General features: G+C 31.9%; 4 protein-coding genes across 13 annotated transcripts in view; 3 read left to right on the forward strand and 1 right to left on the reverse strand.

Annotated features, from left to right (window-relative positions):
* The first annotated feature begins 1,326 nt into the window (after positions 1 to 1,326).
* On the forward strand, positions 1,327 to 3,244 carry Wol (Dolichyl-phosphate beta-glucosyltransferase wollknaeuel). The gene is made up of 5 exons (XM_072890482.1): positions 1,327 to 1,576; positions 1,742 to 1,916; positions 2,004 to 2,209; positions 2,337 to 2,445; positions 2,597 to 3,244. Exons 1-5 carry the CDS (start codon positions 1,514 to 1,516, stop codon positions 3,037 to 3,039), a joined length of 996 nt encoding a protein of 331 aa, XP_072746583.1. The 5' UTR covers positions 1,327 to 1,513; the 3' UTR covers positions 3,040 to 3,244.
* Positions 3,245 to 3,407: 163 nt separating this feature from the next.
* On the forward strand, positions 3,408 to 6,426 carry Alg-2 (Apoptosis-linked gene-2). 3 transcript variants are annotated; one of them, XM_072890487.1, is made up of 5 exons: positions 3,408 to 3,676; positions 3,979 to 4,085; positions 4,393 to 4,697; positions 5,022 to 5,168; positions 6,338 to 6,426. In XM_072890487.1, the coding sequence occupies exons 1-4, from the start codon at positions 3,621 to 3,623 to the stop codon at positions 5,121 to 5,123; spliced, it is 570 nt and encodes a 189-aa protein (XP_072746588.1). In that variant the 5' UTR covers positions 3,408 to 3,620; the 3' UTR covers positions 5,124 to 5,168; positions 6,338 to 6,426. The 3 variants fall into 3 exon arrangements, with proteins under 3 accessions (XP_072746588.1, XP_072746586.1, XP_072746589.1); XM_072890485.1 differs by lacking the exon at positions 6,338 to 6,426 and having other exon boundaries at positions 5,022 to 6,218; XM_072890488.1 differs by lacking the exon at positions 6,338 to 6,426 and having other exon boundaries at positions 3,413 to 3,676; positions 4,429 to 4,697; positions 5,022 to 6,218.
* Positions 6,252 to 7,470, reverse strand: LOC140664885 (MICOS complex subunit Mic10). Its single transcript, XM_072890489.1, has 3 exons — positions 7,209 to 7,470; positions 7,080 to 7,127; positions 6,252 to 6,451 (listed from the first exon to the last, which is right to left on the reverse strand). Exons 1-3 carry the CDS (start codon positions 7,285 to 7,287, stop codon positions 6,321 to 6,323), a joined length of 258 nt encoding a protein of 85 aa, XP_072746590.1. The 5' UTR covers positions 7,288 to 7,470; the 3' UTR covers positions 6,252 to 6,320.
* A 909-nt stretch (positions 7,471 to 8,379) lies between these two features.
* Positions 8,380 to 14,991, forward strand: part of Gish (casein kinase I gish) — a 33,498-nt gene continuing 26,886 nt past the window's right edge. For 2 of the 8 annotated variants that reach the window (XM_072890478.1, XM_072890473.1), the window contains exon 1: positions 8,386 to 10,357. In XM_072890478.1, the coding sequence (XP_072746579.1) occupies positions 10,120 to 10,357 (238 nt within the window). In that variant the 5' untranslated portion in view covers positions 8,386 to 10,119. Of the gene's footprint in view, positions 10,358 to 14,991 lie in introns of all 8 variants that reach the window. The other 6 variants (XM_072890479.1, XM_072890477.1, XM_072890474.1 and 3 more) reach the window with 6 other exon arrangements.

The raw sequence follows: 14,991 nt of genomic DNA on the forward strand, positions 1-14,991 counted from the left end.
ATATAATATCGCTCTTTCCACCGATTACAGCGATACCTTCTTTGCGAAACATGTTTTCCTAATCATTCAGAAGCGAATTTTCGAGCGTTTTAAGATACATTACTGCTCGTGAAGTACATTGCCCATATTTATGTAAAATATTTTATTAATAAAAATTGAACTTTCGACGATATTAGAAGACACATATTATTAATCGCGTATGAGTATGTCAACTGCATAATCGGCATTAATTAACAGTAATTAATAAAGTTTCATTTCTCGAAATTAATATATCAAAAGTCCTGCTATTAAAATTGTAAATTCAAAGCGACAAATAGATGAATTAAACGAATCAACAGATGTATAAAATTACAGTAATTAAATAAAATAAAATTATATTTCGAATATACTTATATAAGAGTCTCTTGTAACAATGATCTCGAGTAATTAATTTTAATAAGTAATTTTCTTTTTCTTTTCGAATCACGATTAGTTGTTACAGAAAGCGTCTCGCATTAACTTTTTTATTAGTAATACAAGAATTTATACGATTAAATACTTAGCGGAGACCTTCTTTTAGCTCTAATGCTTTAGCTAAGCTATATAAATTAAAATGCTTGTCAAGTAAAAATTAAAACTTTTATTTTTTATTTTATCTTTTTTAAAATAATATGTAATGAAAATTAATGAAATTTTTACGATTATGACAGCGAACACGATATAATTCGGACAATTTTTACTTAAATAAGTAAAAAATTAACACAAATTTCTCTAATTAAAAAAATTTTGTATATACGTATCCATATAATATATTGGATTTTTATTTCATTTAATTGAATCTATCAATATCTAATAGTTTATTATTGTATTTGTAGAACAATATAATACTCTAAATTATTAAATTGTTGAAAGAAAATTTTTTTTTTCATATAAAATAAGTTTTAATTTGTAAAATGTAGAATGTAAAAATAGCGTTTAATAAAAGAAAAAGAATTACCAAAAATCAAGATTATTATTGGCAAAATTAGAATATTGACAATATTCATACATGATTATTTGATATTAAAAGTAAATTGTTGCCAGTGTGGAGAAATAAGAAATTATTTTTAGATGAAAGTGAATAAGCAAAATGTGTTAATAAATTTTGTGGACATAGCACAGATCGCAACCAAAACTGTGCACATTATGTGTTATCCATTGACAACATTCGTGGACATTGGTTATGTAGTTCAATGTCCACGTTTTTATGTCCACAGAGGGCGTATCGCTTTCAGGGATCACGTAAAACTGGGCCGTGGCGTCTCTCACGCTTCTCTCTGTTTCTACGCCTACGCATGCGCGAATTTGTTCCTTTATCTCCCAACACTGAGACCCTGAGGACAAAAAGAACGATTAAAACGAACAAACTGACTTTTAGGTGACGTTTGGTGGACGTATGTTACCGGAAAATGAAAGGAAGATATGCTCATTATTTTTGATATATTTTTTATGTTATTCCATAATTCTTGTGTTCTAAGTATACGCCCGTATCAAAATGTTATCATTAGGCTGTCTGGTCTCTTTTGGAATATCACTGATTATACTTAGTATATTTTTGGTACGTATCAAAATTATCTGTCTGGCTTACGTTTACACTTTTTTCTTTAAATAATGTGTTATTTTACAGATAATTTATGGAGTAATATTCAATATTTTATAAAAATCGTGAGAGAATAATTATAATACAATGCTTTTTTTATAAAAATATAAATGTTTGTTTCAGTTTTGCATAATAATATACCTAACAAGTGAACGGTATCCCAAAATTTGGAGGGATGAAAACGAAAAGTTCTTTTTTAACTGCCAAACAGAGATGAAGGAAGCATTTGCTTCGTTACATGATCCTTGGAGTATACATCTCAGTGTCATTATACCTGCTTACAATGAAGAACATAGATGTAAGATTCATTGCATATAAAAATTTTTCTTATATTATATATGCATATATATATTTATATATGTTTAATTATATTTTTATTTAATAGTACCTACAATGTTGGATGAATGTTTGGAATATTTAGAAAAGCGTGCAAAAAGCAGAGCATCTGAATTTACTTATGAAGTAATAGTTGTTAGCGATGGTAGCACAGATAAAACTGTAAATATTGCACAGTATTATGCATCAAAATATAACACACTGAGAGTGTTAAATCTTGTTAAAAATAGAGGGAAAGGTGGTGCTGTAAGACTGGTTAGTAAAATTGATAAGTTAAACTAAATTTTAAATATATATATTAAAATTTTTATATTAGTGCTTCTGATCTAGTTAATACCTAACTTTATATTATAAAATTTAAGATTTTAAAATTTGATTCAAGGGTATGCTGAGTGCAAGAGGCAGTGCTTTGTTATTTGCAGATGCAGATGGTGCTACAAAGTTCAGTGATCTACAAAAATTAGATGAGAGTTTAACAGAAGTTTTAGGATGTAAGTTATATTTAATATTAAAAAAAAATTTAGTTTTTGCTATTATTATATTGTGCTTAGATTATATGTATTTACATTTAAAAGTAATAATTCTATTGTTCTTATATAATTATAAATTTTAGATTATTAATTGTAACAAATTTGTTTTCAGTTGATTATACAAGCAAACCTGAAAAAACAGCATTATCAGACGCAATAATATGTGGATCAAGAGCGCATTTAGAAAAAGAAGAAACTGCAAAGCGATCTTACTTTCGACTGTTTCTTATGCATGGATTCCATTTTTTAGTCTGGCTGTTGTGCGTAAAGGGTATTAGAGATACTCAATGCGGATTTAAACTTCTAACGAGAAAATCAGCGAGAACGATATTTGAAGCGCTACATGTCGAACGTTGGGCTTTTGATGTAGAAATGCTTTACATTGCACAAACTCTTAACATTCCCATAAATGAAATAGCAGTTAATTGGACGGAAATTGAAGGTTCCAAGATAATACCGTTTTGGAGTTGGTTGCAAATGGGCAGAGACTTACTATTTATATGGCTTAGATACAATATTGGGGCATGGAAGATAAATAAACCCAAAACACCCTAATATTAACACATGAAGAATTTGTGAAAGAACCCATCGACTTTTCCTAATCTTTTTTGTAAAAATGTTTTTATATAATAAAATATATTATAATATAGAATATTATATATAATGTTTTTATATATAGTATATGTCATTAAATACCATAATGACAATAGAGATATACAAATATATTTATAAGTACAGATGAGTGAATAAAATGAGTAAAAATTAAATTATCAAAAAATTATTAAATATAAATTGATAAGGTATCAGAATAATTAAATTCCAAATTATGTACAAGTTTATATTGAGAAAACTGTCTCACGGTATTTTAAAAATGGCGCACAATAACGTCACATTCAACCAACCGCACAATGACAGGTTACGCTTGCGCAATCCGTATTAGCTATCACGCTATCTAAACCGTATATAAAGTGACGTGTTCGAATAACATTCACGCTTTCGGGGAGTTTCGGCACAAAGTGGTTACGTTTCGTAGTGATTATCAACAATTATCTGTGTTTCTAACGTAATATCGCGCAAGATATAGTGCCTGTTTAATTTTGCTCTTGTAGTCTTGCTGTTTTCCGAAGGGCGGAAAAATGTCTTTCGTCTCGCCAATGCCCAGCCAGGAATTTCTTTGGAGTGTATTCCAAAGGTAATACTTTATAAATTAGTCACGATGCAAAATATGCTACCTCTTTAGAAATCTTGCCTGCTATTTTCTTTTAACAAGCTGGTTATTTCTTGTTTTCAGAATCTTTATTAATTTTTATTGTTATTACTGTAATAGACACATGTACAGTCTTCCTCATTTAAATTTTATTTTTTCACATTCTAACATTGTTGAATATTTCCATAAAAGAAACAGAAAGATTAAAGTAATGAAAATTTTAATTGTGATAATGTTATCGTGATACTTAATTTTGGATAATTAAAGAAATAATATCTTGGTCTTAGGGTGGATAAAGACAGATCTGGTACAATTACTGCGGACGAATTACAACAAGCTCTCTCAAATGGCACATGGACACCATTTAATCCAGAAACTGTTCGTCTAATGATTGGTAAAATATTTTCATATCATCTTTTCAAATGACCATGTAAATTTATAATTTATATATTATTATATCTATAATTTTCTTATAGCTGCTTGTTGAAATGTTGGCATGTAAATTACTCTGCCGTGTTAAGTTGAAAGTCTAATATTTGTTACTTAGTGCTAGAGGAATTAATGTCTGATATTAATTTCTTTTAAATGATAGTATGTAGTGCATATTTTTTATTCTTATAAGATAGTATTGCATTATAAGATTAATTTGCATGGTCTTTTGACATAACTATCATTTTGTTCTTTTAACTTTGTTGATGCAGGTATGTTTGACACTGACAAAATCGATCCTACTACAGGTATGTTTGATAAAAACCAAACTGGTACTGTGAGTTTTGAAGAATTTGGAGCATTGTGGAAATATGTTACTGACTGGGAAAATTGTTTTCGATCATTTGATCGCGATAATAGCGGTAACATTGACCGCAACGAATTAAAGACTGCTCTTACAAACTTTGGGTACCGACTAACAGATCAGACAATTGACATGCTTATAAGAAAATATGATCGTGCAGGTCGTGGTACAATATACTTTGATGACTTTATACAATGTTGCATAGTATTATACGTAAGTATATATGCTTATGTTAAATATATATAAAACAATCTGTTTTATTAGACATTAAATCGTTTGAGCCTGTCTGGAAATATTTATCTATTAATTTTTATATGAAAACTCTAATTTATATAAGCATTGATAATAATAATCATAAATTAAATATGCATTTAAATGAATTGTTGATTCTAAATTATACAGTTAAATAATATTGAGTAACTAATTTTTTAATTCCTTTTAATGCTTGATCACACTTTTATACTTGGTTACCAATTTGGAAAATATTTGCGAAAAATTCTTGTAAAATAATATAATAATCATATTTTCTATTTTTAGACTTTGACCTCCGCTTTCAGACGATTAGACACAGATTTGGATGGTGTTATAACAATCCACTACGAACAATTTTTGGGCATGGTGTTTAATCTTAAGATATAATTGTTTTTCTCATGCCTATTTTGATAACATATTTAAAGCCTAAAGGTATACTAAAGTATACTAAGATGCCAAATAAAGATAAAAATTTCATTTTAATATATATATATATATATATATATATATATATATATGTGAAAAACGATCAGAATCTCCAAAATTAAAATTTATTTGCACATATTTCTTTACATTTAAAATTTGGTCAAACTGTCAAAGATTTTATTACAAATTAAAATATAAGTTTATATATTTATTAATATATAAATTATGTAACACATATATACAGAGTTTATTGTAATGGTTCACACCATTAATGCTACTGATATCAATTATAGCTTCATATGTGACATTCCTGTTCTTTATGATACATTGTTATGCTTTTTTGTTCTTTAAAGAAATTATACAAATACAGTAAATTAATCATTTTTGAAATTCTGAAATTGTATTAAAATGTTATGATATTGACGCAAAATTATTGCTTAATATTACAAATATTTAAAAAGACAACTGAAATTTGAATGTATACAAATTCTATATACATGTACACTTCCTACTCTATATATTTAATTGTAAATGTATTGTATGTATACCGTTCCATATGATTTGTTTTGTTCTCCAAGCAAATATATAATCCAAGAGTCCTATATATCCTATGTTCACTTCACTAGGGGAACAGAACAAATCAAAGTCACAATGTACACTTTTAACATTGTTACATTTAAATTATAATAAATTACTGAAAGAGTTTATGTAATACAAGTGTGCGGTTTAATAATTTTAAGCAACAGAAGAAAATTTAAAAAATTAAGAAAATTAAAACAATATAAAGCTTGTATTTTTTTAACATAATATTACAATTGTTATAAATTTATGCGTATTAATATTTCTAGATATGATACAATAGTTATAGTTATGTATTTTTCTATCATTATATTATATTAAACAATTATAATGAATGCACCATAAAAGAAATATATCTTTTACTAAACAATTTCTTGTTTATTGTTTAAGGGGAGATGAGAAGCTGTGGGGATTAGAATATATTTATAAAATAAACTTAAAAGATATTAAAATAAGATTATAAATTACCAGAATAAAGATTAGAGATATAGAGTCGATTAATGCAAACAGTTATTCAATTTATTGATACTTTTATTTTAATAATAACTTTAATTTTATTTTTACAATAGATCCTAATAATTATTTCTTTCCTTCAGATTTACAGCTTCTAGATGTCTGTTGATGTATCGATGCATTTATATCTCCTTCACAATTGGAATATGCCATGCCTAATCCAAACCCAGCACCAGTTATAATGGGCCACCTCTTCCCTAGAAAAAGAGAATTAAAAATACTTATATATTTTACTATGAAATAATTAAAGAGAGCAATTTGACAAGATAATGTGGAAATCTTTTGAATTAGTTTTACTCTATTGATTAAATTTAAACATGTACTTGTGTCCAAATATATATATGATGCTATTATCTATCAAAATTGCTATATCATATCAAAATATTGTATATATCTTTATATTGAAAAACCAAATTAAAAGATAAAAATTATAAAAAATATTCTGAAAATTATATTATAAACATAAGAAGTTATATAAGTGTATATAGAATTAAAAAAGATTACATATATTATTTTTTAACAATATGTATAATTGTAATTTATATATTATGCAATTCACTATAAAATTTATTTCAGAAATTATTAGACTAAATTTTATGAGAAGTTCTTTGCAGCTATAAAATTTCTTACACTTTGTTTTTCTTCTCTCTTTCTTTTCAACTTCTAAATAAACATCTATCTCATTTTTAATATAAATTAGTGCAAGAAACTTGGCAAAGAACAAATCTATTATTTGTAATTCTAAGAAAAGGCAGAGTTATAATAATACGTATAGTTACATCATAAGAGCATTCTAATGATATGTATCCATGAGTAAAGTCTTACTTTTGAAGAAAAATAGAGAAAACACTCCGCCAAGGACTACACCGCCGCCTGAAAAAAAAAAAACAGATTCGTGAGTAACGTCGCAAAAAATATACCTGCCATCGCGGATTTTTCAGAAACTTTAATTACTTAGTTTGAGAATGGCATCCGTAAAACAGCGGTCCCACTTTCGTTCGATCTCGTCCTCGGCCCACACGGCGCCGGCCATTTTTTCGTGTTAGAAGAGCTGTTGCTGTTACGTCACTTACACGCCAGATATTCACGTGCTGTCATATCGATCTTTAGTTTTTGCGTCTCTCCGTTTCGTTTACACGCGCAGTCACATAACATGTGTAAGATTTACGAAATAACAATTGTACGAATATCGAAAATTAAGTTCTTTATATATATAAAAGGAGATTCTCATCCGAGTAAATGTACTTTTGTAACACGCGCTTGTTCCGACACGCCTGCCAACTCAGAATTCAGTTGCATTGCGCATGCGTGCAGCTATCAGCATAAAAGAACACTATCATAGACTTAAAACGCGATTGGTCAATTTCCGCGTGCGAGAAGACAAAATAGAGAGAGTAAACTCTATTATTTTTCTTTCGATTTTAAAAATTTCCGCACAGTTCGCAGTCAATAGCACATTTTTGGAAATTTTATTTCGGCTTTTTTCAAAGGAACCTCTCCGTACGTTAATAAAAACACTGCTGCTGATTGTCATAATTTTATTACAATTTTCTTTTATTTTGGAATAATAATCCTGTAATTCACAGCCGACAGAGGTCTCCACATTCTCTTCTGCCGACCCTTGGACAGCGTACAAATGTTTAATTTTTAATTTCTTGTAATGTCACACGTAGGATGAGTTAAGTTTCCAAGCCGGCAATCCTAAGTTAAATATCAAACAAAAGGATTTTTCTTAACATAATGAATCATGTAACTGCTTTGACAAATCTATTATTTTAGAAATTCAAATATGGTTTTGATACAAATATAAATTTTTTCTTATTATTTATATTAATAAAATAAATAAATGAGAAGAGGAAAAGTATAAATTTTTTTATATTAAAAAACTATATATATATAAATTTTATTTATTTTCAATGTTTATAACTATCTTTCTGTACTTGTAGAACATTAATATTTCTGCAATTTGCAACAAATAACAAGTTGGAGTAAAAGTAGAGTAAACTCTGTTACAATTATCTGTAAATTTTATTATCTTTTTACATAATTTGTTTTTAATATTCTCTATAGTCCTCCAAATGAAGTGGCACATGTTACTGCGCATGCGCGCAAAAATCCCTCCTGACTCTTGACACCACTGGAGAGGACGTCATCGTGGGTCGTGCGGTTGACAGGCCTGCCGGTGCCCGTGTCCGTAGCAACTTAACTCACTCATGTCCCGTCGAGCGCGAGGGGCAGGATCGTTGGCCCGTTGTCCGCGAGCAATTTAATCGCGGATGAGATGAGTTTACGGGATCTGTGCGGTGCGAGATCCTGTGTAACGCGAAAACGTCACTGCAACAACCGTGTCCGTTGTGTCTGTGAGTGAGTAGGAATACGGAACAGGACAACGGGAGGAGAAAAAGAGAGAGAGAGAGAGAGAGAGAGAGAGACAGAGAGATTTCGAAGCAGCACGTTTGCCAGAGTTCGGCGAGTGTCTTAGCGACAGTGATATATAGAAAGAGTGTATCGAATTGGGTGATATCATTGATACGACGAACGGGAGGAAAAGAAAAAAAAAAAAAAAAAAAAAAAAAAGACGATATAATACGCGCGTAGGTGGACGAAATAAGTGTGATCCTAGGGACTCTCAGCGTTACGCCGTTGCCTATCCGCGGACGGGTGTCTGTGAATGCGCTGCTCCAAGTCGAGTGAAGTTGCGTGAAATCGCGTCGAGTGAATCGAGTCGAGGAGGTGAGGAAGAGAGAAAGAGAGAGAGAGAGAGAGAGAGAGAGCTAGAGCGCGCGGAATCGCGGAGGTGGATCTCGATCGCGCGCGGGCACCCGCTCGCTCGCGTAGATCTCGATTAATGGAGACGGTGGCGAGGATCGCGGGACGCGCCAGCAACAGTAGCAGCAACATCGTCAGCATCACCGGCATCAGTGGGAACGACGACAACAAGACAGAAGCCGCGGACGAGCGCAGGAAGAACAGCCGCCACGGTAATGCCGTGCTGCCGCGTCGCGTCGTCAGAGCGTGAGCCGCGCGATTCCTCGAGTCGTCGACTGTCGTTCCGGCATCCCGGCGGCGGTCGCCGGGCACGAGAGACGGATCGAAATTGCTATGGGCTCGTCCGGGCCGACGACGCTGTTGGACGCCGCATCGAGCCCCGTACTAGGATTCCTTCCGCTCCCGTGACGATCGTCAACCAGGCCGCGATCCTCAGACGTGAATCTGGGAGAAGGTGCACCCCGGAAGATATTACGCTTCCTCGATTACGCGCCGCACCCTACCGTTCCTCTCGGGTGTAAATATCAGTTCGGCGAGTGAGAAAACATACATCGCCGGGCGCGAGAGGTTAGACTGACACGGCAATTGATTGCCCCCCTCGGAGGTGGCATCGTCCGTCGAACTCTGACAGTCAACCAGCAGCCCCCTCGACACACTCTCCTCCCCCACCTCGCCTTCGCCGCCCGCGCGTCCTTCCCTTCCGCGCCCTATACACCTAGTATATACCGCGCCCGCGCGTGCCCTTTTCCGCTTGCGGAAACTGCGACGAGTGTCGTGTCGTGTCGTGTCGTGTCGTGTTGTGTCGTGTCGTGTCGTGTTCCGTTTTATTCTTTCGTGTCGTGGTGCCCGCGGTTTCCTAGGGGCATATAAGATATGCCCTTCACGGGGATCGATCCCCGTCACTGATCGCGGAACTAACATCGTCGTCGTCGTCGTCGTCGTCGTCGTCGTCGTCGTCGTCGTCGTCGTCGAGCGAGTGTGGTGAAAAAAAATCCGTGCGACTGCGTGTTTATCATCATCCAAGTTGATCGGATCGTGCGCCAGGATATTTTTGTAAAATATCGCCGCAACCGTGGATAATAACGGCAGGTACGAGATGCAGAAGCAACGAGACGGCAGGGACAACCGCGGCGACAAGGAGCTCGGGGCGCGCAACTCGGAGCGCGAGCAGGAGGTCGCCAAGCGGACCTCCAGGGGCAGCGGGAACGCCGCCCGGTCGAACGTGCACTCGTCCCGGCACAGCGTCACCTCGTCGTCCGGCGTGCTCATGGTCGGCCCGAACTTCCGGGTCGGCAAGAAAATCGGCTGTGGAAACTTTGGCGAGCTTCGTCTCGGTGAGTCCTGCCTCCTTTCCTTTTTTTTCTTGTTTTTTTTTTTTTTTTTTTTTTTTTTTTCAATCTTCTCGAATCGGTCATTTTGAATGAATTAAAAAGAAAAAAAGAAAAGAAAGAAAAAAGAAACGCTTATTATACTGTGAAAAACCTCCTTATCTTTCGAGAAACGGTAATTACTAACAGTTTTTGTTCCATTATCGCTTCTATCGTGACAGTCAAAATACGGTATTTTTTTTACAGGTAGAGATAAACAGTGTTTCACAATTTACGATCTCGATTTTAATGAGCACGCTCTCTGATTTTTGAGTTTATTTTTCTTTAGCAATAATTAACAAGGACAAGTAATTAGAGTTTTCTGTGAGATACAAGCGATTGGAAAAAAAGAGATTTCACACAGGGACACACACAACAAAATTGTATTTTTTAATTAATCTCTATTAGAATTAATTTATTTTTTGATAGAATTTTAATTGATGACGAATATATCAAAAAGATTGCGCTAAGTAACTTTTTTCGACATTTTTGAGGAAAAATTTACTCTAAATTTCAAGGAGAATGTGTCATTATTGCCAAATTAAAATTATGAATTATAAGAATATTTTGAGAATAATTTTTGAGACAAATTTCTTGCAAAATGATTGATTCGATCAACCTTGCAATATATTGTCATATGATGATTCGTAATTACGTCGTCATTAAATGTTTCTTCTTGGAACTCTTCCAGCGTCTTTTTTTACATCTTTAATTTTTTGATCAATTCTTTTAAAAGTCGAACCGCAGTAGAATCGATACCATTTTCTGATTATCATCGCGAAATTAAATGGACGAGTGAAAATGAAATTTACTATCTAGGAAACTACATAAATATAAATATTAGGTTTATCTATATATATTACGAATACATATACACGAACTTGTATACGTGAATAACAATTTCAAATTAGAATTGTTTATAAAACATTGAGAAGGAAATAGATATTCGGAAAAAGATTTCAAAATGACGTCAAAAGTGAAAATAATGTATATTTATATATATGTAATTTTTTCCTAAGTAAATTAAAAAGTGAAAACACAACACACGAGATATAGATTTATTCATTCCGTGTTTAGTTTTACTCACGCATCGAACTCTGAGTAATGTTTACCACGATTATTGCAATCTGTTTTCGTAATAGCAGTGTGTGAAATTAGGAATTATCAGTCCCTCGCGAGAATCGCGCCGTTTCTCTGTGATGATTGATGACTGATGACGCATGTCGAAAACAATGATTCTAACATCGGGAGAGGCTAATGCTCTCTCGATTATCGCAGCAATGGCATAATACAAAGTGATTCTGCATACTGACGTTACTGTTGTAGACCGGAAGTCTGCAAATATTGATGCTCCTTCCACAAAGTACCAACGTGTTCATAATCGTTAACCGCAAATAGTATGAATTATTTTTCATACATTTATCAAATTGTAGGAATTATATATAAAATTAAATATTTGAGCCACGTCGTTCGTCAATTAATAAAGAAAGATGCACAGAGTTTGAAGAAAAAAAAAAAAAACTTGAAGAATCTTATAAACGATATACAATTTTTTTTGCTTAAGAAAATTTGTGCAGGATAATTTTCTAATTAAAATTAGCATCAAAATGTTTTTTAGATTATTTTTTTAAAACAATCGAGCATAATTTATCGAAAAAATTACTCTTCTTTATTATATTTAAAATTTACTTTTTTTTTCAACTGATGTTCCTTAGAAGTGCAATGTTTCTCAACAGAGAAATCTTTTACCGTGCTGACGAAATAGGCTGACACAGCGAAACAGCTTTGCAGCTTTGACGCACTTAGAGGAACATCTAGGTAACGTTTCATTTTTTTTTCGCACACTTCCAGACAGCGAAATGCTCGGGAAAGCATTAAGTTTTCTAACGTAATGATCGCCGTTGTTATTACAAAAGCATTCACGCGGAAAATCCTGCAATGTTTGACTCTGCACAGTTATACGAGTTTGCTAAGGTGGTGTTATTATCCATTCATAATGACTTTGTTGTTAATCATAGCCGCGCAAACAGCACGTTTAATGTCATCAACATGATTTGCTGATTATATATCGTTTGCGGCAAACTGGTCATTACTTTCATTGGCTATTAATATATCAGTATATTTGAAAAGAAGATAAAGAAATTTATCTCGTAGCGTTTTTGTAACACAAAAATTAAGGAAAAAATAAATGGAATTCTACCTAAAAATATACAAATACAACATACAAATTATACATATAATCTAACACTTTTTGATAGCATTTTTTAATGAATTTAATGATTTAATTTTTCCAAAATTATGAAAAAATTTGTTTTAAAATAAATCTTTTCTAGTAATATGGTCAGAGACAACTTTTAAACTAACTAGTTAATTATTTGTATTATGGGTCTTGTATCTTTGTTGATTAAAAAATAACAAGACGTCTGAAAATTAAATATGTAATACTATGGCATACTAATATCGTATACATATAGAGCGTATTCTTAAATATCACTATCTCTGTCGAGAACTCTTGCACAAGCGTTAAGTGCGTTTGTATCATCATCATGCCAATGAGATAGACACGTTGGCATCGTGGTCATTCCAGTAGAACTGATAATGCTTAAGACAGTCAATAACGATTGGCATACACAATAAAATTCTTATACCTTTAAAATGAATTTAAAGATTTCCATTGCAAAAATTTTATCTCTGGTAGAACCTTTATAACAGTGTATACAAGTCCACTATTATAGGTCCACGTGTATAGGTCTACTATTTTAACATTGTAGTTGCACAATGCATGAAAATGCATATCTGATTACAAGACTTAAAATTCTTTGAATGAAAGAAAATTGATTACCCTTTCATTTTTATCTATTCGCCATAATAGGGTCAGGTTTAACTAATTTTATTATCTAATCATTATCACACATCTCGTTATCAGTATTCTAGTAGATTTGAAATATTTTAATTTACAGTGAACAAAGTTGTAAGAATAAATTATAATTTAAATAATTGAAACAAAATTATTATTAATTATATTATTATTATTATTAAAAACGATTTATTTCAAATTTTAAGACAAATTTTGACCATTTTTTCATGACTTTAGACAAGTAAAAATACTATTATCAAATTCAGTGACACAAAAAGCATAAAACTACACGTATAAAATGTAATTTACGTGACATTTCTGTAACGTAATATTATATAACATTATTTAAAAAATGTAATTTATATATTCCTGTGACCTTGGCACGCCATACTTAAAAATCTGTAGTTTTTTTAGAGTTCTAGTTCTAGTTAATTTTACAATAATTCTACAGTTTTGTGTTAAATATATCAATAGTTCTAGCAATTAAAAGCAAAAAATCGATTTTTTTAAATCTAGTGCCCAAATTGTAATTTGTACATTTTTTTACGAGTTCAGGCCAATCTGAGCAGAGTTCTGTGTAACGTTCCTGGAGTTCTATAAAAAAATCTGATGATTTTTACCTGAAAAATAATCATTTTTCAAGTTAATGCCATTTTTAACATATAAAGTCAACTTTTAGAACTCTAAAGAAATAATTGATTTTCATGATTTTGTGCGTTGCGTGAACTTAGCACATCATATTTTCGAATTTGATTTTTTTGTGTTTAATCATCGGAACTATAATTATTATTATAGTTCCGATGATTATAGAATTAATGACTATAGAATTAAAATCTTTACATAGAAATATGGAACTATTTAAAAGAATACCAGAACTCTAAGAAAAACTTACAGATTTTTAATTATGGTGTGTCAAGTTCACAGGAATAATTTACGTTAAATTTTTAGACAGAAATCAATTTATTTTCCCATCGTCCTTTGACCTTCTGTAGAATATTTATTTGTAAATATAACGAAGATAATTTCGTACCTTTTTTTCTGACGACGACGCCCCGTGGCGAATGAAAGAATTTCCAGAAACCTCTCTCTTTGTGATTCATCTTTGAATACATTGCTTGTGTATATCCGTACGGTTTTTCCATTGGATGCTTTTTGAAATGCCTATCGTGATCGGTGGCGAAAGGTTTTGTGCTTTCCACAAAAATATGTTTAAAATTTTTTATCTACCGTTTTTATGATATAAACGACAGTCGAGCTAGATATTGCGTTACATATTTTTTCACGAACGAACAATTGCACTCGAAATTAAATACAAAAATAAAATTTCGTGTCAAAAATAGATTTTGCTTCGACAGAATTTTAATATTAAAAATAGATAATAATATTGGAAGAAATCGTTTTAATTCGATAAAAATAAAAGATATAAAGGAAAGAAAACATCTAATTAAATTTTCATTAAAACAAAAATTAATTCCGAATTCCTCGGAGTTAATATATTCAATTTAATACGTCCCGATATGTCCTGAAAATAAAAATAGCTCAACTGTATGTACATTTCACGCAAAGTATAAGAACGATGTATTTGTGTTTAATGAATTTGGTGACATCTTATATACCGTTAATAACAGCATGAGTCATTGATAATTTTAAATTGCCTCGTCACATTGCACTGTCTTTTTTTTATGCTTGCACTACTGTCACAGCGATGATGCATTAATCTTTCTCTTATTGACGTTCGTTAAAC

The sequence above is a fragment of the Anoplolepis gracilipes genome, chromosome 4 (assembly GCF_047496725.1).
Source record: "Anoplolepis gracilipes chromosome 4, ASM4749672v1, whole genome shotgun sequence".
Lineage (NCBI taxonomy): Eukaryota > Metazoa > Arthropoda > Insecta > Hymenoptera > Formicidae > Anoplolepis > Anoplolepis gracilipes.